This window comes from Ochotona princeps, chromosome 9, assembly GCF_030435755.1.
Source record: "Ochotona princeps isolate mOchPri1 chromosome 9, mOchPri1.hap1, whole genome shotgun sequence".
Taxonomy (NCBI): Eukaryota; Metazoa; Chordata; class Mammalia; order Lagomorpha; family Ochotonidae; genus Ochotona; species Ochotona princeps.
Window position 1 is genome coordinate 77,657,031 of NC_080840.1, and position 27,866 is coordinate 77,684,896.

General features: G+C 48.0%; 1 protein-coding gene across 6 annotated transcripts in view; it reads right to left on the reverse strand.

Annotated features, from left to right (window-relative positions):
* TBC1D9B (TBC1 domain family member 9B) overlaps positions 1 to 27,866 on the reverse strand; it is a 47,525-nt gene that overhangs the window by 18,881 nt on the left and 778 nt on the right. For all 6 annotated transcript variants that reach the window (XR_009246110.1, XR_009246111.1, XM_058668855.1 and 3 more), the window contains exons 2-7: positions 25,376 to 25,486; positions 19,687 to 19,805; positions 5,167 to 5,395; positions 4,561 to 4,819; positions 2,996 to 3,203; positions 697 to 909 (exon numbers count right to left, since the gene is read on the reverse strand). Coding sequence is in view for 4 of the 6 variants with exons in the window: in XM_058668855.1 (XP_058524838.1) it covers positions 697 to 909; positions 2,996 to 3,203; positions 4,561 to 4,819; positions 5,167 to 5,395; positions 19,687 to 19,805; positions 25,376 to 25,486 (1,139 nt within the window). In the remaining 2 variants the exon portion in view is untranslated. The remainder of the gene's footprint in view (positions 1 to 696; positions 910 to 2,995; positions 3,204 to 4,560; positions 4,820 to 5,166; positions 5,396 to 19,686; positions 19,806 to 25,375; positions 25,487 to 27,866) is intronic.

Consider the following 27,866-nt stretch of genomic DNA (forward strand, 5'->3'; position numbering starts at 1 on the left):
GGATTTGGGTCTTGAACTTACGAAAGGACATTAATTCCCAAAGTCATATGCTAACAGTGCCAAGCAGTGGAAGCCATCTGCTCGTGGTGACTAGAGGAGAGGCCTAGCAGGAGGCCCTTTGGTCACTGGGGCATGTGGTTGGTGACAGCCCTTGGGACAGGTTGGTCTAACAGCCAAGTCTAGCCCAGGCTCCCTGCTTTCTGGCCCTGTACTCTGCCACCCTCACCAGCTGCCGAACCAACGGGGTCACTGGCTCTTGGAGCACGAAGCTCCAAAACTGTGAGCTAAACAAACTCTTTTTTTAATAGGAAGTTAGTTTTACCAGGAAGTTTGCTGTAGCAACACAAAGCTGATGAATACAGAACCCAAGGAGGCCCGACCTCCACTGGTGGCCCCAGCTCTCAGTGGAGCAGAACTTCGGGAGGGTGTAGATTGGGGAGGTTGACAGCCAGAGCATCCTCAAAGGACTGGGCCTTGAGGCAGGCTGGGTGAGAGTCGGAGGATTGGGATGTGTGTGGGGGTGCAGATAGGGACACTGACAGTTACTGGGTGTGTGGGGTGCACCTGGGGTACTCCAGCTCTGTCCTCGCAGCCCGAGGCCCACAGCAAGCACATCACAAGCCAGGTTCCAGCGCAGAGGCTGAGGGCTGCCCTGGCCTCGTCCCTACTCCCGCACTCCCAAGGGGCCGCTCTCACCTCAGCAGCTGGGTCTACAACGCTGGCCTTCCTTTCCCCAGTGCTGCCACTTGGCTGCTTGGATGGTGTTTTCTGGAGGAAGTCTGAGATCCTCTGCACTAAGAAATCACGATCTTTCAGGTTGGCAAACAGGAAGGTCATTTTACTCTTGGTGCTGATGGAGAGGGGGCTGGGTAGGACACTGGAACTGTCAGCTTTTTCAACAATGGTCACCTGAGAAGGCAGAAGCAGTCTCTTGAGTGTTTGCTGTGTGGCTGGACGTGCTTTGTGGGTCCATAACTGTCCTCGGGCGTGTCATAGTGACAAGCTTGACTGGACCCATTTGCTGAGCCTGCCACCATGCGCAGCCTTGGGCTCAGTGTTTGCATGTCCAAGTCCCACCCTCCCACCTGCCCAGCTCTGGTCACCACTGCCTCTCAGACTGCCCACTAGTGCCTGCTCCAAAGCGTGGCCAGCAGCCCTCACCTGCGAGGCTGCAGCCTTGATCCCAGAAACACTCCTGACAGGGGTCATGGAGTAGCTTGCAAGCACAGGGCAGAGGGCTTCCAGCAGACATCTAAGCAAAGCCCACAGCCCAAGAACAGGGCAGACAGTGGGCAAGCTGGGTAAGCAGAGTTAACAGGGCATAAGCTGGCACCTGGTTCAGCCGGGTAGGAGCTGGGGCAGGACGCGGATGGGATAGGCAGTAGACACAGACCTCAGAGGGTAGTGAGACTGCAGGGGACAGGGGTGAGAAAAGACTGGTGAGGCTGCACAAAGTGGGGCACAGTGTTTGTGTGTGCATGCGTTAAGTGTTATTTTATGTTCACCTGAGTATGTATGTATGTGCGTATGTGTTGTGTGTATCGTGTGTATAGGCACATACTGTGTCCTGCATGTGTGTGAGTGTATGTATGTGTATCTACATGTGTGTGAATATGAGCATGTCCACATGGTTTGCTGGTGTCCACATGGTATGTGTATGAACTCAATGTATATCCACAGGTGTATGGGCATGCATGTGTGAATGTGTAATGTGTAGGTGTATGTTTCTCTATATGTGCATGTGTGTGTGTGGTGTGGACCTGCATGTGAGCACACAGGTGTGTAAGTATGTTCTGTGTGTCCAGATGTGGGTGTGCATGGGGCCCCATGGGTCACAGGCACTGGATGCCAGTGAACTCTCAGCAGGGATGGGGTGCTTTGAGTGCCGTGGCTGCGACCTGGGAAGGGAGGGGTGGGGACAAAGAATAGGGCAGTGGGTGAGAGGGAAGACAGTTCTGGAGAGCAATGGGAGAAGACGATGAGCAGGGAGATTCCAGAGCCACTGGGTTTGCCGTGGAGCTGAGTGATCGGATACCTGCAGAGCCCCCAGCTGGGAACTGAAGGAACAGGTATGCAGGCACAGGCCCACTCTCCAAGGCAAGACTGCTGTGCTGCACAGCTCTCTGCCATCTGGCCTCAGGAATCTAGAAACCCCTCGGTGCCACTCTGGGCCTGGGGGCTAGCATGAATCCATGAATGACATCTAAACCTCAACCTGCAGTTTAGGGAGATTTTGAGCTCTTGGCTCTGACTTCTCTTGAGGAAACTGAGGCAGCACGTTATTCCCACACCCATTCACAGCTACACCTGTAGCCCATGGGCTTTGTACACACACCAGTGGGCCTCACTGCTCTAGGTTCTAATACAAACAAAATGTTGTGATGAGATTTGAGCTATGGCCTAAAAACCTCACTGTGCTTTTTATGAATAGTCACTGCTCTGCGATGCCAGGACTGGGAGGAGCCCCAGAACCCACAGAACCCTGGGCTTTTGTCTGGGTCAGAGATCCCCTCTGCTGTCCTTATTCCTTCACGGCAACACTTGGTCTGGTTTCCACCGGGGCACTGTGGAAGTCCACAAACAAGAGAAGGCAAGGTTATAGGCCAGAGCTGCCCCACCACGACAGGTGACAGCTCAGGTGTGATGGTTCTGCCAGTGCTCCAGCCAAGGTGTCTATGTTTGGAAAGAACTGGAAAGGTGGCTTCTGAGAGTGACCTCATGAGGCTGTGCAGGAACAAGGGCCCCTCAATCCAGCCAGGAGGACAGAGCTTTGCCAAAATTGAACTACAGGATTCTGAGAGGGCAGGGTGGATAGGAACACCCCTTTGTCCCAGTGAGAGGATTCGCAGGGACTGCCCTCCTGTCCCCCTGGAGCACACAGCATGCCTGCTCCCAGCTCCATGCCTGGCGTGGAGCTGAGCCCAGGTGCTGTAGTTGCAGATGCCCCACCTGTCCTGTCCCCGGGCCTGGCGGTACATTTCCTGAGGATGCTCACCTCCCTCAAGGGAATGATAAGGTGGCATGCATCCTCTTCTTTGCTGGCAAAACATATGTAGTTGTTGGAGATGAACATCTGGCCAGGAATGTGCAACTTGTTGAATGGTGTCCACAGTGTACAGCCTGTGTGGCCATCCAGCCGCTCATCCCTGGGCAGCCGGAAGGTGGCCCGATAGCACTCATTCTTAGCTCGGGCATCCAGGTCTCTGAGGAAACAAGGTGGGTGCAAAGCAGGCAGGGGTCATACGTGCAGGAGGCCTTGGGGCCTCAGTCCCCATATCACTCCCAGAATCCTTGGGGTTCTCCAGGAGCTGGTGCCCAAGGAACTTACAGTTCAATCAAGGGTGCAAATTAAATGAGGGCTACTGTTGTGCTACAGTGACTTACACCACTGCCTGCTGTGCTGGTATCCCATATGGGTGCTGGTTCAAGTCCCAACTGTTTCACTTCCAAAACAGTTCCCTGCTAATGCATCTGGGAAAGCAGTGAATGGCTCAAGATCTTGGGCCTGTGCCACCCATGTAGGAGACCCAGAGGAAGCTCCTGGTTTTGGACTGGTCCAGCAGGAAGACATGCAGGTAATCTTGAAATGCACAGGAGCACTGCTTAACAGATGCTTACCCACATGTCCAAGTGCCGAGAGGTAGTGGTGGGCACCCTGGCCTTTATCCCTGTGCTGGGCTGCAGGTAACATGACCCTGCCAGTTTAGCCCTATTCATCTGCTTTGGGAAGAATCCCCCATCACTTCCATCTGTAGAGTGACACCCTTGCACAACAGGCTGGTCTTAAAGGTGCCACCAGAGTCTAGGTTTCCACCAGTCTGCTAGTGCACCCCAGGGAAATGGCCCCTGGCACACAAGGCCTTTGCACACACTGGTGTCAGTCTGGCTGGCCCACCATGGCTGGGACTCGGGCCCAGGGAAATGCTGAGATACAGCCAGCCTTGTGCAGGTTTCCTGTGAGTCTACAACCTAGGAGCTCATTAAACACAAGCTGTCTGCAGGGGTTGGCCACAAGCATCCATCTCCAGAGACAGAGTGGTGATGACCCTGTCAGCCCTGCAGGCTTCAGACTCCAAAGGCCTGGATCTCAGGGCTCTGAGGGCCCCTCTGGTATAGAGCTCGAGGTGTGCTCTCTTCATGGGGGGTGGAGGCTGTGTGCCCTGAGCCTGGATCCATCCAAGTCCTCCAGATGCAGCCTCAAGGGGGTGTCCGGCCCAACCACCCCAACAAGGGGTGCCCACCCTGACTGGACAGCTTAGGAGTAAGGCAAGCAGTGGCCTGTCTGGCCTTCGTGTCCTCATCTGAGGCCAGGGGACAGTAAGGGGACCTTCCCATCATAGGGCCGAGAGGAACAAAGTATGTAGAATCTTGCCTATGCCAGTGGTGCTTCTAGGACACTGCTACCCCTTCTGGTATCCTGCTCCTTGCGCTGCAGTGCAATGAAGTACTGACCTGGCTCCTATCAGGTGGGGGGCCCAAGATGGCTGACAGGGGATCTGGCCCAATTGGGCCCATCCTCACCCACAATAGGGTTCTCCTGAGCCCCAGAAGGCAACGCACCGCTTCAGAGCAGAGATGTTCCTGTGCGGCTGGACAGGCCTGGGCAGGGCCTTGTCTTCCAGGAAGCCCTCGTTGTCCAGCAGCTGTCGCATGGCTAGGTTGGCCAGCTGCTCCATAAGCTTGAAGGTCTCACCGATGTTGAGGAACATGGAGAAGAAGAGCTCCTGGTCCCTGGTATCCACACGGATGCTCTCGGGGAAGAGGAGGGTGGCGTTCTTCTCCAGCCGCGTGACATCCACCCACTGCACCACCAGGCTCACTGGATGCCCATTGGGACAAACAGACCACTGGTTATAGCTGGGAGAGGCAGGGCTTTTGACTCCCACCCACACCCAGAGTTTACTCCCTGAAGGCAGACCAGACCATCGGGGTCCTACTGCCTCAGATCCACTATGGCTGGTCAGCAAGCATTTGCCTCACAAGCGGCAAAGAGTGAAATGAGTTCCTGTTGTGGGTTGCTAAGGTGGCTTCTGGGTTTTGGGGGAGATGCTCTTGGTGGCTGTGTGAGAACAGAAACTTGGGGGCCAAGAGGAAGAAGACCCAGCAGGAGCCTGGTCAGGAGAAAAGCCAGGGCTGATGAGGTCAGGTGGCCGGGCGACAGCTCACCTTCTTTGCCCAGCAGGAAGGAGTAGAAGCACATGTGGTTGACAGTCAGGTATAGCCAGCCCTGTCTGGGCACGCGGCCCTTCCAGTAGCTGCAAGAGTAATAGTTGACCAGCTTTTCCCCCTCCGGCATCCCAAACTGCTTCCGCATTTTCAGCTCCGCCTCCTTGAACTTCCCAGGGTCCTCATCTCCCTGGGGCTGCACGTTCTTGTTCTCTTCAGCGATGATGCCCTGCGGGAGGAGGAGAGACAAGGCCCGGCAGGCAGGTCACAGGGAGCAGGGGCCAGGTGGGGCCACAGCTCAGGGCAGGAGGCTGCCTGGGACTCTCAGCCAGTCCCTGCAACGCCCTGGCCTGCAGTCACCACTGGCTCTGAGTACTGACCTGTTGGGATAAATATCTGATGAACTTTGATGCAAAACTGTTGACACAAAGTAGGCTAAAGACACAAAGGCTAAACATTGCTAAACCCAAATGCTCCAAAATTCTAGACTCTTGAGTGAAGACACGATGCTGCAAGGGGAATGTCCCACTCAGAGCACGGAAGCTCAAGACAAGCAGCACAACATACTCCTTCAAGCTCTGAGTGAAGGCACCTGTGAAACAGAGTAATTCTGTGTTGACACTGGGGTCCCTCCACAGAACATCTCACCATCTCACTCTGTACACATAAATCGAGCCCAATCTGAACCAAAAATCCTGTCAGGAGCACATCCCTCTCACACACCCCTTTCAATTTCCCCCTTTTTTTGCCTTTACAGGGGTTCCCCCTATGACTGTCCTAAAGGATGTTTGGCACTTGACTCCTATGCCTCAGGGTTCTGGCCTCTTGTTCTAGCCTCCAGACCAGCTGAGGGGCCTGCCCAGGTTGTGGAGGGGTATCCTGCTCCCTGGTACTGCCAGAACCTTCTCGGAGCTCAGGGTGAACATCATCCTGGGATAAAACAGGTCACCTCAAAATGGATCTTCTAGAAGAATAATTACTGGGTCAACTAAACTCCAGGGACCACAGCTGGACCTGCTGTGTCTACTGGGCTTCTGAGCGGGTATCATCGTATCACAGGCCCAAGAGGCAGACCTGAAGGTGAGGATTGCTCTGATTTCCTCTTAGTACCATGGTGTGGTTGCATCCCCTGACACTCACATGCAGGACAGGGAACTCCTCAGTTCATCTGTTGATGGGATCTAGAGGAGGGGCTTTGGGTGAGGGACTCAGATGAGGTTGTCAGGGTAGGGCTCCCATGAGGATGTCAGTGGGCTTTGTAAGAGGAGTGGTCTGAGGTAGCACACTTGTGGTTCTGTGATAAGGTTGTCAGCTGAGCTGGCGGTCACAAACATCCTGAGCCCTGTAATTCCATCTGGCATGTTAGAGCACCCCTGTTCCCAGAATGCTCTACTTTCACCTGGGACCTGGGCAATGGTCACCACATAAATATGTCTATTTTATGGAGGTATCCTCAACTTCCCAGGTGATCACATCGCCTCACAAGAGGAGGTGCTTTCCCTCTCTCCTGTTGGAGAAAAGGATGAGAGAAGGTACTAAAGGTACCCCTGCCATTCTGCTTTCTTCTCCAACCCCTCTCTCTCCAGCCTAATCTATACCTGTGTGTGTACGTGTGTGTCTGTGTGCACATGTGTTTATCTGCTTTCTTACTTTCTGAGTAAACTTTAAATTTTGTGCATCGTATATGTACTTGTCAATCTGGAATAAACAATAAAATTAGAGTCCACCTCTCCCACATCATTGCTCCAGGATAACAATCCACACCCCCAGGGCTCCACAGAGTCCCTGCAGCCAGAGGCCTCTACCCAGGAGCTCTAGGACTGTCTGCAGAGGAACCTCTTTGCTTCATAAGGTACTCAGGTATTCTGTTATAGGAAGAAAAACATGGAATGACACGCTATGTAAAAGTTTCCTACCAGGTTTTCTCTACTTCCTTGTTAGCAATCAGCCTGTTGGGAACATTGCTATATGAAATTGTCTATCTACCCACCTCCCTCCTTCCTTCCCTCGAACAAAAAAGACTCAGCCTGGACAGGGAGGGAAACTAGAATACACTGCCTGAAAACATGTCCCCTTTGATGTAACAATTACTCAGGCTGAAAGCAGCTCAGTTCTCCCCATCCTTTGTGCCTACACGCAGGATGCAGATTCTCCTTTAGTGGAGACGTCAGGCCTTCCTCAGCTCAGAGATGGCATAAGAGGCCTCTGGGGCAGACATCACTTTGCTTCTCTCATACTTAACCTCCTCACAGCTTCTGAAATCAGCTTTTGTTGTTGTTGTTGTTGAAAAGGACCCAATGCTGTGTTTCATAAGCACTTTGCCTAAATACAGCCATGACACCAGGGGCCAGCTGTAAAGAGAGCTAAGTGGGAAAAAAAACCCAAAGTACATCCACTGATGAGCTTGGCAGAGATGGGAGTACGGGAGGGAGTTCAGATGTGAGCAGAGAGGAGTGGTGAGCCTGGTGGGACATTCTCCGAGCAGACGAGTATGTTCCAGACAGACTCTGAGATCCAGTGCCTGGTTTACATGTAGATTGGGGTCTCTAAAGGCCCGGGGTCCTGCTCTTCCTGCTGTTGCTCCTTCCCCTTTTCCCTCTTCTCCTGGACAAAGGATTTGCTGTGTGTGAATTAGGCCAATTTTCTCCCAATATTTTATGACACAGTGTCATCAGTCTGGGTAGTCTAGCTGGTGCTGGGTAGGTGCAATTCCCTTAGGGTAACTTCTCTGGGGGAAGGCTGTGAAGTTTTGTTTTTGTTTTTATTGCCCAATATTATCAGGCTAGGTAGCCCACCAGCTGCTGGGTAGAGGCAACTTCCCTAGGGAGCGTGCTTGGTGGGGAAGGCTGGAACCACCTGCAAGGCTGCTAGAGTAAAGGCAGGACTTCACGGTATAACAACCAGGCTGCTTCTCAGGTGTGCTTCCAAGGCTGTTTCCTTCCTTTTTGTCATCCTGGAGACCCTGCACACACAATTCCAACTATGTAACCACAGGAGCCTCCTTACAAGGTTTCTCACATGTCAATTCTTGGAACTGTTCAAAACAAACAGTTTTTGCTAGAACCACAGTGTAACCTCCCTCTCCCCAACCCATCTGCCTCATAGCACCCAACCCCCATTGCCTTCTTCCCTTGCTTTTATGTCTCCCTAGTTGCTCAAAGAGAAAGCTGTGAGACAGGGACAAAAGGAACTGATCTTCCCAACTTGCACCTGCCAGCCACTGCTTTCCAGATGGTGTTATCAACAAACACCTTGCCTTCTGTTTCCTTCATGTTTCTGAGTCCTTCCTTTGGTAGGTGGGTAGTCATAGGTGGGTTTATTTCTCACACTGTCCTGTCAATTCTCTTTAGGTTTACTGATCCTTTGTTAAGGGGCAATATGAAGCCAAGTTCTAACCAAACCCTCTTGCTGCTCTTTCCTGAGTATCTCCTGTGTGTATGTGATACACACCTATCAGTAAATGTCTGCTTGGGAGCCGGCGTCACAGCACAGTGGTTAAAGCTGCTACCTGAGAGGCCAGTATCCCACATAGGAGCCCTGGCTGCTCCACTTCCCATCCAGCTTCTGGTTAATTGCTGGGGAAAGCAACAGAGTATGACCCAAGTACTCAAGTCCCTGTAAGCCACTTGGGAGACTCAGATGAGGCTCCTGGATTCAACCTGGTCCAGCCCTGGCCATTGTAGCCATCTGGGGAGTAAACCAGCAGATGGAAGCTCTCTATCTCTGCAGCTCTTTCAAATAAATAAATAACAAACAAATCTAAATAAAATAAATGTCTGCTTGTTTTCCCCTTGCTAATCTACCTTCTGTTTTTTTTTTTTTAAGATTTTATTTATTTGTATTGTAAAGCCAGATATACAGAGAGGAAGAGAGACAGAGAGGAAGATCCTCCATCTGATAGTTCACTCCCCAAGTGACTACAACAGTTGGTGCCCTGCCGATCTGAAGCCAGGAGCCAGAAAACTCCTCCAGGGCTCCCAAGCGGGTGCAGGGTCCCAAGGTCCCAGGCCATCCTCGACTGCTTTCCCAGGCAACAGGCAGGGAGCTGGATGGTAAGTGGAGCTGCTGGGATTAGAACAGGCATCCACATGGGACCCTGGTGTGTTCAAGGCAAGGACCTTAACTACTATGCCATGGCGTCAGGCCCAATCTACCTCTTATTACAGAGTTCCAGCCATGACCCCAACCAAAAAAAAGAAAAATGGTTTTCCTTCCCTCCTACAAACCCCAGTAACTGTAACCGAAGTCTTGTCCTGTCTTCTCTCCTGTCCCCTCCTCTCTACTCCTCTTCTCTTCTTTTAAATATTTATTTATTAATTTTGAAAGAGTTACACAGAGAGTGGGAGAGACAGAGATCTTCCAACCAGTTCCAAATGGCTCTAATAGCTAAGGGCTGACCCAGGATAAAGCTAGGAGCCAGGAGTGTCAACCAGGTCTCCCACATGGCTGCAGGGGCCCAAGGTTTGGGACATCTTATGCTGCCTTCCCAAGTACATTAGTAGGGAGCTGGATCGGAAGTAGAGGAGTCAGGACTCAAATTGGCTCCTGTATGCGATGCTGGCATTGCAGACAGTGGCTTCACCCCTTACGTTACAACATCCACCGAAGCCTCCTTTGGTAAGCTGCCAGTGTGTCTTCACAAGGAGCTCCTGTAGGAATCAGCTGTATGCCTACACAATACAAGGGGTCTTCAAAACATTTATGAAAAGAAAATGGGGCCTGGCGGTGTGGCCTAGCAGCTGAAGTCCTTGCCTTGAAAGTGCCCCAGGATCCCATATGGACGCCGGTTCTAATCCCGGCAGCTCCACTTTCCATCCAGCTCCCTGCTTGTGGCCTGGGAAAGCAGTCGAGGACAGCCTAAAGCCTTGGGACCCTGCACCCATGTGGGAGACCCGGAAGAGGTTCCTGGTTCCCGGCTTCGGATCGGCGCAGCACCAGCCATTGCGGTCACTTGGGGAGTGAATCATCGGATGGAAGATCTTTCTCTCTGTCTCTCCTCTCTGTATATCTGACTCTGTAATAAAAATAAATAAATCCTAAAAAAATTTTTTTTCAAAAAAAGAAAATGGACTAAAAGATAAGTATACTTTGGTCCAGAATTTTTTTGAAATTATATATATGAGAAGTCTTCAAAATGTTTATGGAAAATGCATTTGACAAAAAAGCATGGATTTAGCTACGTGAAGTAATTACTTACAGACTTAAAGGGAGATATAGATGAACATACAATAATCGTGGGAGATCTGAACACCCCATTAACACCAATAGATAGATCAAAGAGACAAAAGCTCAACAGAGAAGCTACAGAGCTCACACAAACAATAGAACAACTGGACTTAGTAGACATCTATAGAATATCTCATCCTAAGGCCGCAGATTTTACATTTTTTTCACCAGTGCATGGCACCTTCTCCAGGATAGACCACATGATAGGACACAAAGCAAGTCTAACTTCAAAAAAATCGGAATCATACCACATACCTTCTCAGACCACCATGGAGTGAAACTGGAAATCAGCAATTCAAAATGCCCCAGGAAATATGTAAACTCTTGGAGGTTGAACAATATGCTATTAAACGAACAATGGGTTAGAGAAGAAATTAAAGACGAGATCAAAAAATTTATGGAAACCAATGAAAACTCAGATACAACTGTCCAAAACTTGCGGGACACTGCCAAAGCAGTGTTACGTGGTAAGCTTACTGCAGTTGGTGCTCATGTCAAGGCCCAAGAAAGGCATCTAACACAGGAATTAAGCACACACCTCCAAGAATTGGAAAAACAGCAGCAAAATGATCCCACAAACAATAGGAAACAAGAAATTATCAAAACAAGGGAGGAAATAAATCAAAATAGAAATAAAAAAGTATACACAAAATCAATGAATCAAAAAGCTGGTTTCTTGAGAAGATAAATAAAATAGACACCCCACTAGCCCGATTGACAAACAAAGAACAAGAGAAAGTGAGAATTAGCAGCATCAAAGATGAAAAAGGCAACATAACAACAGACACTGCAACCATTAAAATAATTAGAAATTACTACAAAGAACTGTACTCCAACAAATCAGAAAACCACCAGGAAATGGAAAGGTTCCTAAACTCCCACCACTTTCCAAAACTTACCTCAGAGGCAACAGAAGACCTGAATAAACCCATAACCGAAGCAGAGATAGGGTCAGTGATTAAAGATCTCCCAACAAAGAAAAGCCCAGGCCCAGATGACTTCACCACAGAATTCTACAAAACATTCCAAACACAGCTAACCCCAATCCTCTACAAGCTCTTCAAAACAATAGAAAAGGAAGCAAACCTTCCCAACTCATTCTGTGAAGCCAACATCACTTTAATCCCAAAACCGGATAGAGAATTAACAGAGCAGGAAAACTACAGACCGATCTCCCTGATGAACATTGATGCTAAGATTCTCAACAAAATCCTAGCCAATAGAATTCAAAAAAACATCAGACAGATCATTCATCCAGACCAAGTAGGATTCATCCCTGGAATGCAGGGATGGTTCAACATACGGAAATCCATAAATGTGATACACCACATTCAAAAGCTGAAGAACAAAAATCATATAACAGTATCAATAGATGCAGAAAAAGCTTTCGACAAAATCCAACACCATTTTATGTTAAAAACCCTAACCAGGGTAGGCATAGAAGGAACAATCCACAACATAATCAAAGCAATCTATGAAAAACCCAATGCCAGCATCATACTGAATGGAGAAAAACTGGATCCCTTTCCACTGAGATCTGGAACAAGACAAGGACATCCACTATCACCACTGCTATTGAACACAGTCCTAGAGGTACTCGCAGAGGCCATAAGACAAGAAAAAAGACATCAAAGGAATTCAAATGGGAAATGAAGAAGTCAAGCTTTCACTATTCCCAGATGACATGATTCTTTATATGGAAGAGCCAAGAGGCTCAAACAGAGACTGCTAGAACTTATACGAGAGTTTGGCAGAGTGGCAGGGTACAAAATTAATGAACAAAAATCAACAGCCATCGTGTATGCAAACAGCCCCAAGATGGAAAAAGATCTAACCAGCAAGGTACCATTCAAAATAACAGAGAAAAGTATGAAGTATTTGGGAATAAATCTAACCAAAAATGTAGGAGAACTTTTTGAAGAAAACTACAAAATACTTAAAAAGAAATTGAACAAGACCCCAAAAGATGGAGTAACATCCCATGCTCCTGGATAGGTAAAATCAATATCATTAAAATGTCTATACTGCCAAAAGCAATATATACATTCAATGCAATCCCAATCAAATTACCCAAAACATTCTTCATTGAACTGGAAAAAATGATACAAAGTTTCATCTGGAAACACAAAAAACCACGAATAGCTAGAACCATCCTGAAGAACAGGAAGTTAACAGGGGGAATCACAGTTCCAGACCTTTGGACATACGATAGGGCAATGGTTATCAAAACAGCCTGGTACTGGCACAAAGATAGAGAGGAGGATCAACGGAGTAGAATAGAAGCAACAGAAGGGAACGCACACACACAGATACAGCCAAATCATCTTTGACAAAAAAACAGATGACAATCCAGGCCAATGGGAAGGTCTCTTCAATAAATGCCGTTGGTACCACTGGTTGACAGCCTGCAGAAACAAGAAGATAGACCTATATCTTTTACAAAACACTAAGTTCAAATCCAGGTGGATAAGAGACCTAAACCTACATACAGAAAACTTCAAACCTTTGGAAAGAAAATATTGAAAACACCCTGCAAGATTTAGATGTAGGCCCTGACTTCAAAAAAAGGACACCAAAAGCACTAGCAATCAAGACAAAAATAAACAAATGGGACTTCATCAAACTAAGAAGCTTCTGTACAGCAAGGGAAACAATCAACAAAGTAAAAAAGCAACCCACAGAATGGGAGAAATCTCTGCACACTACAGAGGTGACAGGGGCTCATCTCCAGAATATACAAAGATCTCCAGAACAACCAAAACACCAAAACAAACAAACTACTCAAGAAATGGGCACGGGAAATGGGCAGACGTTTCACAAAGGAACAAACCCAAATGGCAAACAAACATATGAGAAAATGCTCAAGTTCCCTGGCAATAAGGGAAATCCAAATTAAGACAACAATGAGGTACCACCTAACATCAGTAAGGATGGCCCACATACAAAAACCACCAACACTTGCTGTCAAGGATGTGGGGAAATGGGAACCCTACTCCGCTGCTGGTGGGAATGCAGGCTTGTACAGCCTCTATGGAAATCAGTATGGAGAACACTCAAACAGCTGAAAATCTGCATACCATATGATCCAGCAATAGCACTCCTAGGAATATATCCAAAACACCTGTTACATGAGAAACCAACATGCACCCCTATGTTCACAGCCGCACAGTCAATAATTGCAAAAACTTGGAAGCAACCGAAATGCCCATCAACAGAAGACTGGATAAGAAAGCTATGGTTCATTTACTCCATGAAATACTACTCAGCTATTAAAAAAAACAAAATGCAGTTTTCTGTGGCCAAATGGGCCCAACTGGAAACCATTATGCTAAGGGAAATGAGCCAATCCCAAAAGGTTAAATACCACATGTTTGCCTTAATATAAAATGAAAGAATGTCAATCCGGAAAATAGTACCCATGTATTGTAACATTACTTAATATTACTTTAGCCTCAAACAGCCTGTATCTAAGGCAATAAGATATTGTGATGTAATCAATGAACATACAAACAAAGTGAATCAGACTGCTTATGAAATACATCAAAGAATTGTAAAACCTAATATACTTTTAATACCCTAAGCTACTCAGAAATAGGACGGGAAGCAGAGAAATTTTTCATTTCCTTAGAATGTGTGAGGAAGACGTAAAGTACAACCTATCAGCAACATAACAGGTAATTCATCAACAGATTCAAATCAGCATTAAACAATAGTTGAATTACAAAGACATATTGGGGGAATCAAGAGCGATCCTGACAACCTCTTAACAGGAGGTCATATGCACAGAGCAAGGGGGGGACCCCAGAGTGGAACAGGTGGACAGGAGCAGGCTTGTATCCCAACCCTGAAGACTCCCGGATCCTCACCAAGGACTATCAGTACAGGCACCAAGGAATACATCCTGACAGCTAAGGAGAACAAGGGGAACCGGAGTGCCTTCGGAGGCCGAGAACTCCGAGGTCACCCAGCCCCGTTTGGATCTACCACATGGGATGGAAGATGCCAGAACCCTTCCTTGCAGGATCCAAGGTCATCAGAGCAACAGCCAGGAACCCTGAGTGGTCTGCAGAAGAACAGTAGACTTCATTCGGGACTAGGGAGAGGAGCTTTTTCTGGTCCTTACTTAGTTCCAACTTTGGATGCCCACGCTCTCTTGCAATGACCATCAGGGTCGCTTCGGAGTTCCCCCCGCCAAAAAAAATAGAATAGATAGTCAGAGAAATACAAGGAAAGCTTAGAACCAAACAGGAAACGGTCAGCGCAGATCCACACATACCTTACTAGGTAGGACACAAAAGATTAGTTACTCCTTACTAGGGTATTGAAGATTTCTCTGAACACCCCTGCTAAAACTGTTCTAGCACCTCAACTGTTGACAAATGCCTTGTTAGATTTATAAGCCAGTTTAGACTATCCTAAAATCTGCCAAGTTCAGCAAAATTATGCATCAACACAATAAACTGCTAAATACTAAAATGAAAACAGATGCGAGACAGCTGAATAGTACCCTACAGCCACTTTAAGGTGTATAGCAGCCGGTTCTGTGTACAAACAAAAACTGAACGGTCAATGAAGTAGTCCCAGGATGTGGTTAAGAACTTGCACTGTTTTAACATATTGATTACTCAATGCCATGTCAATTAATTCCATAATGCTGCAAATTGTTGTTGACGTTGTGCTGGGGCTTTTAATTGACTGGGATGATATTCTGCCAGCTCTACCTTCAGCCCAGAGACGGTCTCCCCAAGAAACTGTTGAATTTATCTGGACAATAAGAAGCTGGACTCTATGCTTGGTACATGCTTGCAATGAAAGAATCTTGACTTAATCTGAACTGTAATACTGCAACAAGGTAGAGGAATCCACCATGGGGGGAGGGCACGGGGAGGGGTTGGGGGAATCCCAGAGCCTATGAAACTGTGTCACATAATGCAACGTAATTAAAAAAAAGCATGGATTTAAAACCTTTTTTGTACCAAAATAAACCTGTGTTTTAATTCTATTTTTCCTTTCCATGGACTTTTTTTTTTTTAATTTACTTACTTACTTGATTTGAGAGGTAGAAAGTCAGAAATAGAGAGCGCCTACCCACTGTTTCAGTGCCAAATGCCCACAACAGCTGGTGCTAGGCCAGGTCTCCCATGATGGTGGCAGGGACCCAGTCACTTGAGCCATGACCTCTGCCACCCAGGGTGTGCTTTAGCAGGAAGCTGGCATTGAGAGCACTCCCATAAAGGATGTGGGCCTCCAATGGGTGGACTAAAAGCATGAGGCCACATGCCTCCTGCCCCTGTAAAAATGAAGGCATGCAGGCAGTTACAGAAGTGATTTGCAGATGTTGTGCTATTGGCATCAAAGGCAAAGGGGCCAACAGCGAGGGGCACAGGAGGCCTCTGAAAGCGCACACCAAAGGCCAGGAGGCAGAGTCCCCTCTGAGAGCCTTAAGGGGAGCCAGCCCTGCCCACACCATGAATTGAGACTGTTTCACCTTCTAAACTATAAGATAATAAATCACTGTTGCTCAGAGTTGCTGGGTTTCTGATAACTTACTAGAGTACTAATTTAAAGTTAATGCACATTATTTTTGGGAAATGCAAACTTTGTTTTTACATTTCTTGACTCAAAGCTGTTCCTGGCATTCTTCCTCCCATTTAAAACTGTGTTTTTTTGTCTCTGTGCAGAAGCCTCACCATGCATGCGCTGGTATTCCATGTGGCCACTGGTTCATGTTCTAGCTGCTCTACTTTCCATCCAGCTACCTGCCCATGGCCTAGGAAAGCAGCTGAGGATGGTCCAAAGCCTCGGGACCCTGCACCCTCAGGGGAGACCCAGAAGAAGCTCCTCGCTTCTGGCTTTGGATCAGCTCAGCTTCGGCTGTTGCGGACACTTGGGGAGTGAACCAACAGATGAAAGATCTGCCTCTCTATCTCTCCTCTCTGTAAATCTGCCTTTCCAATAAAAATCAGCAAATCTTCAAAGCTGTGCTCTTTATAGCTGCCCCTCAGCTTCACATCCCCCCCTGGGTCACCTGCCCCATGGATCTGTTCCACTTCTTGATGGCTTCCTTGTTTTCAATGGAATTCACTTTGGCTCTTTGGTATTTCCTTCTGCCTGGCCTCCTGGTCTCTCTGTTTTTCTTTCACAAACTCACTCACCTGGGCACTTGGCTCATTGGTTTTGGCCCTTTCCTCTTTCACAAGCTCTCAGCTTTCACACTGCCTTCCACGTATTGTACTTTTGCTGTGTCCCACAAAATCCGACTGATAGTGCATTTACTCGATCATTAAATTCCAAGTGTTTTCTAATTTCTACTTTTCAAAAAGACATATTTTCATTTATTCGAAAGACAGAGACAGGATGTGCATAACAAGGGAGGCAGGGAAGGAGAAGGAGGGAGGAAGAGGGAGGAAGAGAGAGAGGAACAAGGAGAGCGAGCTCGATTTTCTAATTGCTGTTTCACATGCCAAATGTCTATGAGAGCTAGACCCAAGCTAGGAGCCTGGCACTCAATCCAGGCATCCCACGTGGGTGCAGGGACCCACTGCCTTTCACGAGGAGTGACAGCAGGAAGAGGGAATCAGAAGCAGAGCTGACAACTGAAACCAGGAATGCTGACAAGGCACGTGGGGGTCCAAGCTGTGTCTTCACCACTGTGCCAACACCCACCCCTAATTTCTCTTTCTTTGACCCATGAATCATTTAGAGTTTTTTTCCCATTATTGCTCAGTTTGTTTGGGCCTTCACAAACTTGGAGTCTTCAAAAGTTCATGGAAAATGCAGATTGTGAGAAGATCACCATGAATTTAAATTTTTTTTTTTGGTACCAACAAAATCCTATCTTTCAGGAGCAAAGCAGGTAAAGCTCACTGTCTGCTATGCCAGCATCTCCTACGGCGCTGGTTCATGTCCCAGCTGCTCCACTTCCCTTCCAGCTCCCTGCTTGTGGCCTGGGAAAGCAGTGGAGGATGGCCCAATGCTCTGGCCGTCACAGCCACTTGGGGAATGAATCAGTAGGTTGAAGATCTTTCTTTCTCTCTCTCTTTTTAAAGATTTATTTATTTTTATCGGAAAGGCGGATATACAGAGAGGAGGAGAGACAGAGAGGAAGATCTTCCTTCCGATGGTTCACTCCCCAAGTGACTGCAATGGCTGGAGCTGAGCCAATCTGACGCCAGGACCCAGGAGCTCTTCCTGGTCTCCCACGCGGATACAGGGTCCCAAGGGTTTGGGCCATCCTTGACTGCTTTCCCAGGACACAAGCAGGGAGCTGGATGGGAAACAGCGCCGCCGGGATTAGAACCAGCGACCATACAGGATCCTGGGAGTGCAAGGCGAGGACCTTAACCACTACGCTATGGCGCCGGGCCCCCTGTCTGTCTATCTGTAGATCTGCCTTTCCAATAAATCTTTTAAAATCTTCAATAAATGTATATTTATCCTTATCTGTGAATTCCATTTTCCATAAACTTTTTGAAATCCCCCCAGAATAGGAAGCATTAGGTGACACTGCTATCATTCAGCTATTGCCCAACTTGCTCAATGTGGGACTCCACATTCTTTTCCAGGATCTACAGTCTTCTAGGAACCAGGAGGTAACATAGGACCTGCCTTGATTCCTGAATACACAGAGAAAAGAGCTGAGGAGCTTGGTGCCATCTGTCCAATCCTGTGAAGCTTTGGAGGTCGAGGCCTACTCCTAGCAACTGGACAGTCAGAGCTCCTCTAGGAGACCAACTGAAAACAACATTGTCTACTCAAATGTTCATTATGTCGGTTATCACCTCTCAAAAAACAACCGAGATACCACTATGAGGTCAGTTGTTACACACTGTTACAATGGTAACAATCATTCTTTTGATGGCTGCATTAAGTATAACCACCTATAATGTAACAAGTCCCCTCTGAAGATAGAGCACTCAGCACAGTACCCACAGAGCACTCAGCACGGTACCCACACAGCACTCAGCACAGGCGAGTGAGTACCAGAGAGAAAGGCTGCTTCCTCCCTCCTGTTGCTGGGAGGCACCATTTCCCAGGTTTGCACACTCAGTGTTGTAGGGAGCATCCAGATCCATGTGCATTGTTGCATACAGGTACCCTTAGGTGAAGCCCTAAGGAGTACACCTGGTGGGGAAAGGACCTGTGCCCATCTAAAGCACAATCGTCTGATAATGAAAGAATACTTTAAATATCCTGCCATTTCCAGCTTCTTCCTCCATTAGCCAACGAACTGATAAAGTTGTATATAATACACTGATTAAAGTTCACAAAAAATAAAGATTATGCAAAGCTATGGATGGTTCTAGGTTCTAATTTTATTTTTTGCAACAAAATAAATGATAACTCTATTTTCCATGAAATTCTGAACAGCCTCCTATCTCCAGATTTGCCCCTTCAGACACTGTGAGACTGGGAACCAATGCACCAGTGACCGGTCAGGGTAAGTGGGACTTTCAGGGCAGTGAGTTCAAGGACTCCTTTTCAACCCTTCAATTTGCATCTCCAAAATGAGGGTAACACTTCCACCATGTTGTGTGCAAATGAAACAAGACAGTATACAGCCATCGTCTGCTACCTGTGAAGGCCTGCACACAACCCCTCTGCAGATACCAAGATCCACCGAAGCTCAACGCCACCTCACTGAGAATGATGCGGTATTTTCAAAGAACCTACACAATCCTTCTGTGTGCTTTGAACCCAATCTCCAGATTATTACAATAGATAAATCAGTGTGAACCTACATTAAGCACTTATTCTACTGCTTTATTTAGGGAATGAGGACAAGAAAGAGAACTGATGTACGTCCAGCACTGCTCCAGTATTTTTCCTGGAGATCTGCAATCTGTGGTGGCTGAGTCTGGATGCACAGTCCATGGATGTGGAAGGCTGTGTGAGCACTTCCAGCCACAGAAGTTAGCAGGAATGTAAGGCTTGGGCCCAGCATGATGGCTCAGTGGCTAAATATTTGCCTTGCATGCGCCGGGATCACATTCGAGTGCCAGTTTGTACCCTGGCTGTTCTACTTCCCATCTAGCTCCCTGCCTGTGGCCTGAGAAAGCAGTAGAGGTTGGCCCAAAGCCTTGAACCGTGCATCCACGTGGGAGACACAGAAGAAACTCCTGGCTCCTGGCTTCAGATCGCATCAGCTCTGGCCACTTTGGCCACTGGACGAGTGGACCAGCAGGCAGATCTTTTTGTCTCTCCTCTCCGTAAATGTCTTTCCAATTAAAAAATGAATAAATCTTAAAAACAACAACAACAACAACAACAACAACAAAAAGCTGTAAGGCTTACGTGTATTTTTCCTTTGACAAAGGTGGTGATGTCCTCCTCATTATCAAAGATGGACAATGTCTGAAGTAAGTTATTTTCCAGCCATTCCCAGTGTTTTGTGATTTCTTTGCGGGAAGAACCTAGAAGAATTATGAAGTAAAGAAAAAAGTTTGTAAAGTTGCTATGCCAGGTGCATAGGCTGAAACAGAGTCCTGGGGGAACCACTTGGTGCAGCAGTTCAGATGCTGCTCCAGGGGCTGGTGTGCACATGGTAGGTTCAGCCTTTGCCTGAACCTATGTGGGCACTAGTTCAAGTCCTGGCTGCTAGTAGTCTGAGAAAGCAGCAGAAGAGGTCCAAGTGTTTGGAATCCTGCACTCACGTGGGTGACTTGGAAGAAGCTCTGGCTTTGGATCAGCCCACATTCAATTAATGCAGCCAGTGAGGGAGTGAACCAACAGATTCAAAAAAAAAATCTCTCGGGCCCAGTAGAATGGCTCTCTCCTTGTATGTGCCAGCATCCCACAAGGGTGCCATTTCGTGTCCCAGCTGCTCCACTTCCTATCCAGCTCCCTGCCTGTGGTCTGGGAAAACAGCAGAGGATAGTTCAAAGATTTAGGACCCTGCACCCACGTGGGAGACCCGGAAGAAGATCCTGGCTCTGAATGGGCTCAGTGCCGGCCATTGCAGCTACTTGAGGAGTTAACCAGTGGATGGAAGATCTTTCTGTCCGTAAACCTGTCTTTTCCAAAATAAATAGATTTCTCTTGCTTGCTCTCTAACTGCCTTTCAAATAATATATATTTTAAGATGTCCCATATGAAAATGCATGGATTCAAGTCCCACCCCTACTGTTTACAGCCTTTTGATAATGTGCAATCTGACAGGAAGCAGGTGAATGCTCAAGTATATTGGGTACCTGCCACGCAGTTGGGCAGCCAACATGGAGGTCCAAGCTCCTGGCTTCCATTTGGCCAGCCCTAATTACTGCGGCCATTTGTGAACCAGTGGATGGAAAAGCTCTGTCTGTCACTGTTGCTGTTTCTTTGCCTTTCAAATAAAATAAACAAAATTTTTGTCAAGGATTTGTTAAAATACAAAATGGAAGGGCCTGGCATGGTAGCCGAGGCCCTTGCATCCGCCAGGCCCCCATGTGGGCACTAGTTTGCGTCCCAGCTGCTCTACTTCCCTTCCAGCTCCCTGCTTGTGGCCCGGGAAAGCAGTGGAGGACGGTCCGGGACTTTGGGACTCTGTACCCACGTGGGAAACCTGGAAGTAGCTCCTGACTTCAGATAAACTCAGCTCCAGTCATTATAGCCACTTGGGGAGTGAACCAGTGGATGGAATATCTTTCTTTTTGTCTCTTTCTCTCTGTAAATGACTTTCCAATAAAAAGAAAAATCTTTAAAAAAAATAGATAGATAAATGGAAGACCTAATCTGCCATGTGTGTGTGATGAGAAGCTTCAACTTACTTGGTCTTTTCTAAAACTTTTCTGTATGTAACAAAAAGAATGAACAGTCCTGGTAAAAAACAAAGAACAGAATTCAGGCAGAGTCACAGTTGGTCACTGTGCCTCCCTGGTCTGGGCTAATGTGTAAGAACTGTTCTTCAGGTTGACAGAACTTAACGTGATCTTTGGCATCCCAGTGCCTCATGAGACGCAGACTGGAGCGTCTTGCTCATGAGAGTTCAGGCATCCGGAGCTGCAGGCTACAGGCTCCTACAGGACTCCAGGCCCTGGCTGGCCGGGCTCCTGCTGCTTGGGCAAGCAGCTACCATCCTTCTTCTCAGCTTTACTAGCTGGCTCTGCCTTTGGCCTACAAGTGATCCCTGTCCCTCTACAAGATGGGACCCTGGAGGGTCCATCAGAGGCCAAAGGAAAACGAAAACACAGGGCAGGCAGCACCACACCACTTCCTGAGGGCAAGAAAACTCTTATTTCCATCAAGAAATTGCGGAAAGAGACCCCAGAAAACAAGCCAGAGGATGACAGTTCTCCTCCTGGCCTGCCTCACCTTACAACCAGCACCCTACCTAGTACGTCTGGTTGGGAATTATACTCAACTGTTTTCTGATGAATGAACAAAAGGACAATAGGAAGAATGAATGACTCGTACCCTCCTCAGGGGTCCTGGGTAGAACAGTCTGAGGACTAAGGGTCCGAGAAGCCCAAGTCAATCATGTGACCCACAGGAAGATTGGCATGTGGTGAGCCTCAGCCAATAATCAAGCCCAGTGGGCTATGAATCGGGCTTTTTGTCCTGGGTGCCTGATCCTGGCCACCCCATCTTTTCCTTCCTTGTAACCTTCTCTTCTTCCTACTCGATGCCCAGCAGAACCCTAGCTGGCCAGGCGAGGTAGGTCTCTGCCACTCTTTAGCTCACAGTGGCGCTTGCTCTGCCACAGCCCAGCAGTAGTCTCAGCTCAAAATGCTCATCAACCTAACAAGGCAAGAGCCTCCCCAATGTGCCCACATGAAAACGATCACCCTGGAGTTACATAACACACAATGAATCACAGTGGGCTGTGGCAATCACCCCATGATCCCTGAAATCATCCATACATTTGCTTTCCCCCTGGTTTTCCATCTGTCGCAAAAAGGCCAAGGTCTGGTTGCTAGGGGATTTCTTCATGTGATCTCTCTGCCTTTTTGTCAAGAGTACGTGGTTCGTTAGGAAGTTAAAGTTATGACTGTTATACCTCTACTGAATCATTTTTTTCCACCCCACATTCTTGGCACCTAAAACAGAAGAGTTCTTCTCCATGCCACCTGTGTGGATGTCTTCGGTTAAGTGTTTACTTATGTGCATTTAAAATGAGTAGCTAAAAAAATAACTCAGACTTCATTTAACAGAAAGTTTTATACAAAGGAACAAACTGTACCATCTCTATGGAAGGTATTGGGCATAAAAATAAAACAGCTAATTAGACTATTCAGTGCTACTTCTGTTTTCAGAACTTTCCATAGGTTATCTTATTCTCAGAAAACACGGGAGACAGAGAATCCATTAACATTGGGTTAAGTAAGTTGTTCAAACACACAGTGGTCAAGCGGACAACATGGAGCCGCAGCCCAGGTTGGCTGGCCGCAGAGGCCACCAGCACCTTCAGCAGCTGCTGGCCTAACGGGAGACATTTTCTTTCTTTCTTTTTTAAAGATTTATTTGTTTTTACTGGGAAGTCAGATTTTATAGAGTGAAGGAGAGAGAAAGATTTCCCATCCACTGGTTCATTCCCCAAGTGGCCACAATGATTGGAGCTCAGCCGATCCAAGGCCAAGAGCTTCCTCTGGGTCTCCCGTGGGTGTAGAGTCCCAAAGTCCCGGGCCATCGTCCACTGCTTTCCCAGGCCACACGCAGGGAGCTGGATGGGAAGCAGAGCAGCCTGGATACAAACCAGCACCTCTGTATGGGATCCCGGTGGGCATGCAAGGCGAGGAATTTAGCCACTAGGTTACCCTGCTGGGCCCTAATGGGAGACACTTACATGGAGAGTGCTGTTGGAGACAAGGGTCTAAGGAATCTGGGGAGGGTTTCCTGGGTGGTGATATCAGGAGAGTTCTCAGCAGAGCAGGAGGGAAACTAGGCAGTTATGAGACTCAGAGCATATGGATAGGAGTTTCAGGTCTTGTAAGTGTGCAGCCGGGCTGAAGGCCAGGCACTGAACAGGAGGGATGAGGACAAAAATAAAGGCAGGGAGACCCTGGAAGTCTCTCAATGCCAAGCTCAGGGGCTGGAATGCCCTAGTCAAGTGAGCCGCTTCTAGAGCCAAAGCAGGATGGTGGGGGGTGGGAGGCTCGGGCCAAGGCCCAGCTAGGCAGGTGGGACTGGTGGGGTTGTGGTGTGAGGTGATGGACTGGTGTTGCACAATGTGGCAAGGCCTCCATAGCACCAGGCTGTGTAGTCACCAAAGGGACCCGTGCCCTGTACCGGAGACTCCCATTCTGCAGCTATGATCCCTCTTCCCACAGAGGGGCTGCCACCCCAGACCCTTCTGTTCCTAGCACATGAACTCACTGATTCTGTGAGGAGACTCCTGGGGGGGTCCATGTTAAAGTAACTTCCAGCCACTGTGCTGCCCAGGCACACCTCGGTCTCCTGGACCCAGCTCAGGGCAAGGCCCCAGTCTTCAGCTCCCATAGGCCATGGGCTAGCTCATCTTTCTAATTCTTTTTAACTCATTAAGTCCTGCAATTTGAACTCTATGACTACTTCAGTGACATATTTCAGTCACTATAAGTGCTCAATTCAAATCTCTATTGGTGTCCCACATGTAGGACAATGTGACATAATGGGCTGAGTTTAGTCACTTCACAAAGGGAGGATGCTCACTGAGTGCAGGCTGTCCCTGGGCTGCTGTCCCTCTGTGCTTTTACCCCTTAGCTCATGTGTCTTGCTATGATGCCTCCAAGGAAGACAACCATCCTGAGGGACAGGACCCCATGGCTTCAGGCATGTAGAGGATTCTTCCGTGGTCAGAGCAGAGGGTCTGATGTGAGTTGCGGGTGTGTGACTCAACCCCCCTCTGGGCCAGTTTTTTGCTCTTAGAAACAAAGAAAGTCAGAGCTCCTGTGTGTCCTGGAGCTGTGGGAGGGTCAGACAAGGGTCCAGCACGCGGGGGGGGGGAAAAGAGTATGAGCGCCAGCTGTGGCTTCATTCTATCAGTGCCCTCTGAAGGGGTACTCCTCCCCTACGCTTGGGAAGGTTTGGGGCTCTTTCTCCCAGGAGAACAACCACAGCAGATTCCTATTACCCATGAGTCTGATTCAGAATGCCCCACTGAAAATGCAGGGATAGGGTGCTGTGAGACTCTGAGCATTGGCTTTTTGTCACTTGGTGGACATGTCACTGTTTCAGTTAAACATGTATTATTGTTGGTTACCAGCACCATGCCCTCTGTCAGCAATGTTCTCTCTCTATGGGAGTCCTCAGACGGGTTATGTGAATGGCATATTGTGTAAACGAACTACACACAGATGGCCAGTCTTTTTTGTTGTTGTTGTTGTTGCTAACAACATAAATTCCTCTTCTAGCTCCACTTCTGCACAAACTTTCTGAGTACCTCCATATAACTCATGCTCATCTAACACACATTTCCTGTCCCCAGGAACAGCAGGTGGCATTTCAACACTGACATCAATGGAAAGCCCAGGAGTGAAAAAAGTGGTGGTTCTGCACAGTGTGGTACCAAGCTGATCAAAAGACACACATTCACTATGTGAGCACTGAAACCAAAGGGCAGATGCCACCCTGTCCACCCCCACCAGGGACATGCAGAGCAGATAGATGACTCAGATGTTTCACCATGTTGTACACATGTACAAATACCTCCAAATGAGCATGAAACCACCCACAAATATTAATTTGAGGGTTATAAACTGTAGAGAGTAAGTAGACTTGAAAATATGGAATTGCCCGGCAATGAGGCCCGCCTATCTGCCCCAGAAGAGACAGCCATGAAAATAAGGTCACAGGCAAGCCTGGAGCCCGTGCCCTCAGTTACTGGGGCGCAAAGGGAACCTCTGCTGTCCGCTCGGTCTCTGCAAACAATGGGGCTGCCTTTCTAAGCTGGAATCTGCAGCCCTCCCACTTCCTTCTTGTTGGCTGTGCGGAGAGACTGCCAGGTCATGAGGGCTGTGGTCTCCTCCTTCCAGGGGCTGTCTCTACAAGCAGCTCATCCATCACACCCTTCATGACTCAAGGAACCTACCGCATGCCACTGTCCAGTAGACCTGAGAATCCTGGGTTTGGTGCAGGATGCGGTAGGGTGCCACACGGGCGCTGGAGTCCAGCACCACATCCAGGGTGCCCACGAGAAGACCTGGGGGCAGGGCAGAGAGATGTGAAGAATGAAGAGAGGTTGCTGCAGGCTGAGGCTGGCAGTATGCCTCGGGATGGCAGTGCGATGACAGCATTATCTGAAGGTCTGAGCACAGGGAGAGAGACATCCTGAGTTCCTCCGTGCTCACAGGGTTTCTTTTCCTCAGAGACTCTCAGCTGGAGCCCAGTCTCAACCACAAAGTCCCCTTTTCTTTCGTTCAGAAGCATCTGCTTATTCTCCTGGCTCAGAACCCGAAGATGCAGGTTTTATGGAGTTCAAAGCTAAACAATTCTGCGAGACTTTTTTTCAACGCAGAAAAATGGGAGGGTGCTGTGGTGTAGTGGCATGTGGTGCTGGCATTCCATGTGGGTGCCAGACAGAGCCCCAGCTCCTCCACATCCAATCCAACTCCTTGATAATGTGTCCAGGCAAACAGCAGAGAATGGCCCAAATCCTTGAGCCCCTGCACTCACGGGTCTCCCTGGTGGGAGACCCACATGCAGTCTCTTGGCTTCAGCCTGGCCCATGTTAGTTATTTGAAGAGTAAACTAGTAGATGGACCATCTCTCTTTAGAAGGCCCCTACAGAAAGAAAGGCTTTCAAATAAATTCTTGAAAACCACAAAACATGATGATTTCTTTACAAACTATATGTAACAGTTAAGAACTGAAAACTTTAAGCATACCACAAATATTACAAAACCCAGAAAACTATCACCCTGTTTTCTCAGCCGCCAGGTATTTCTCCCTGATGTTTCTGGCTGTGAGTTTGCCACCTCGCGCCTGTCTGTGGAAGGCTGCTATTGGAACACCATGTTCCTATCAGAACTGGGAGAGGATGAACTTTCCTCTGCTCTGGGGTCACGCGTTCCATTAGACTCGCTTAAAGTTTAAGGAAGTTTCTTCCTCCAGCTTTGAAAGTCAGTACCAAAAAGGTCACAAACATTTTTAGAATTGGCATTTTGGGGGAATATACTGATCTGGGTTTTTTGTCTCTGCATGAAGTTTTTAGGGAGTTTTGGGCTCTCTTCATCATGTGTCTTTTCAGGACTGATACCATACACGCCCAGTTCACAGCAGGGCAGTTGTGGCTAGCTTCACTGCTTCAGACACATCAGCTGGAGACATAAACTCTTCTACACTTTTTATCTGCTTTACTCCTGAATAGTTAAGCAATCTAAAAAACCCATTTATTGCTTTTGTTTGGAATTTGTCTTCCTTTTCATGCTTATTGTGACCATGTTCCTATTGATGTCAGAAGATTATTCTTACCAGTTAGCTTTAGCATTTGTTTGTCTCTTATTTTAAAGCTTTACTTATTTCAAAAATTTGAGTGACACAAAAAGAGGAAGAGTCACAGAGCTCTCTCTTTCACCCACTGACTCACTCCTCAGATGGGTGGCAATGGCTGGGACAGGCCAAAGCTGGAGTTTTTATCTAGATCACCCACGGGGGTGGCTGGGCCCAAGCGGTTGGACCATCTTCCACTGATTTTCTCAGGTAATAAACAGGGAGCTGGATGGCAAGTGGAGCAGCCTGGATACGAACCAACAGAGGAGTCCACAGAGGATACCAGTGTCACAGACAGTGGCTTTATCCACTAAGCCATAACGCCAGCCCACAGTCCATTAATTTTTAATGTTTTCCTTCTCTAGTCTTTAGCAAATAGAAGCAATGATTACAAAAGAAGGTATATACATACATTCAAATCATGAGTTTGTAATGTCTCATCTGTTTTACTTAAACCAGTCAAGAGGATGCTTAAACTTTGTCAGTATTTGGGATAAAACATCTTGATTGCTTATGCTGGGGTGCATGGGCTTCCTGGGAAGTGAGTTTTGGCAGGGGACATGGAGAAGTGAAGCAGACAGGAGAAAGGCCTTCAGTCCCCATCAACTGAGATGACCTAGGGCAGAATAAGCACATGAAGCACGCTGGCACTGCTGTCACAAAAGTCACTGGACATCAGGCACTTTGTTTTCTTCCATGCATTGTGGTAGCTCCCAGGCAGATCACGGGACTCTCCAAGGGGCTGCTGGCTAAGCCAAGGAGGCAGGCCCAGCATGGCCTGGCCTGACTGTTGAAGGCTGCTGGGAGCATGCCAGACGCATTCAAGAGAACACTGAGTTTTCTTGGAAGCGGGTACAATCTCTTCTAAATTAAGAGGTGTGGCCCAAGACAGGCTGGGGGCAGAAATAACCTGTGGGAAGCCTCTGTCTGTGACACTGAAAATTAGCATGTTCCGCAGAAAGTTCTATTGAAAAACTGGAAGATGGGGCAACCCTGGGCCAGCATTCCCATGGGGCAACAATCCGCACCCAGAGGAAACCATGCCCTGGTCTCCCCGCAGGCCAGTCCTGAGCCTGACACAGCTCTGCTCC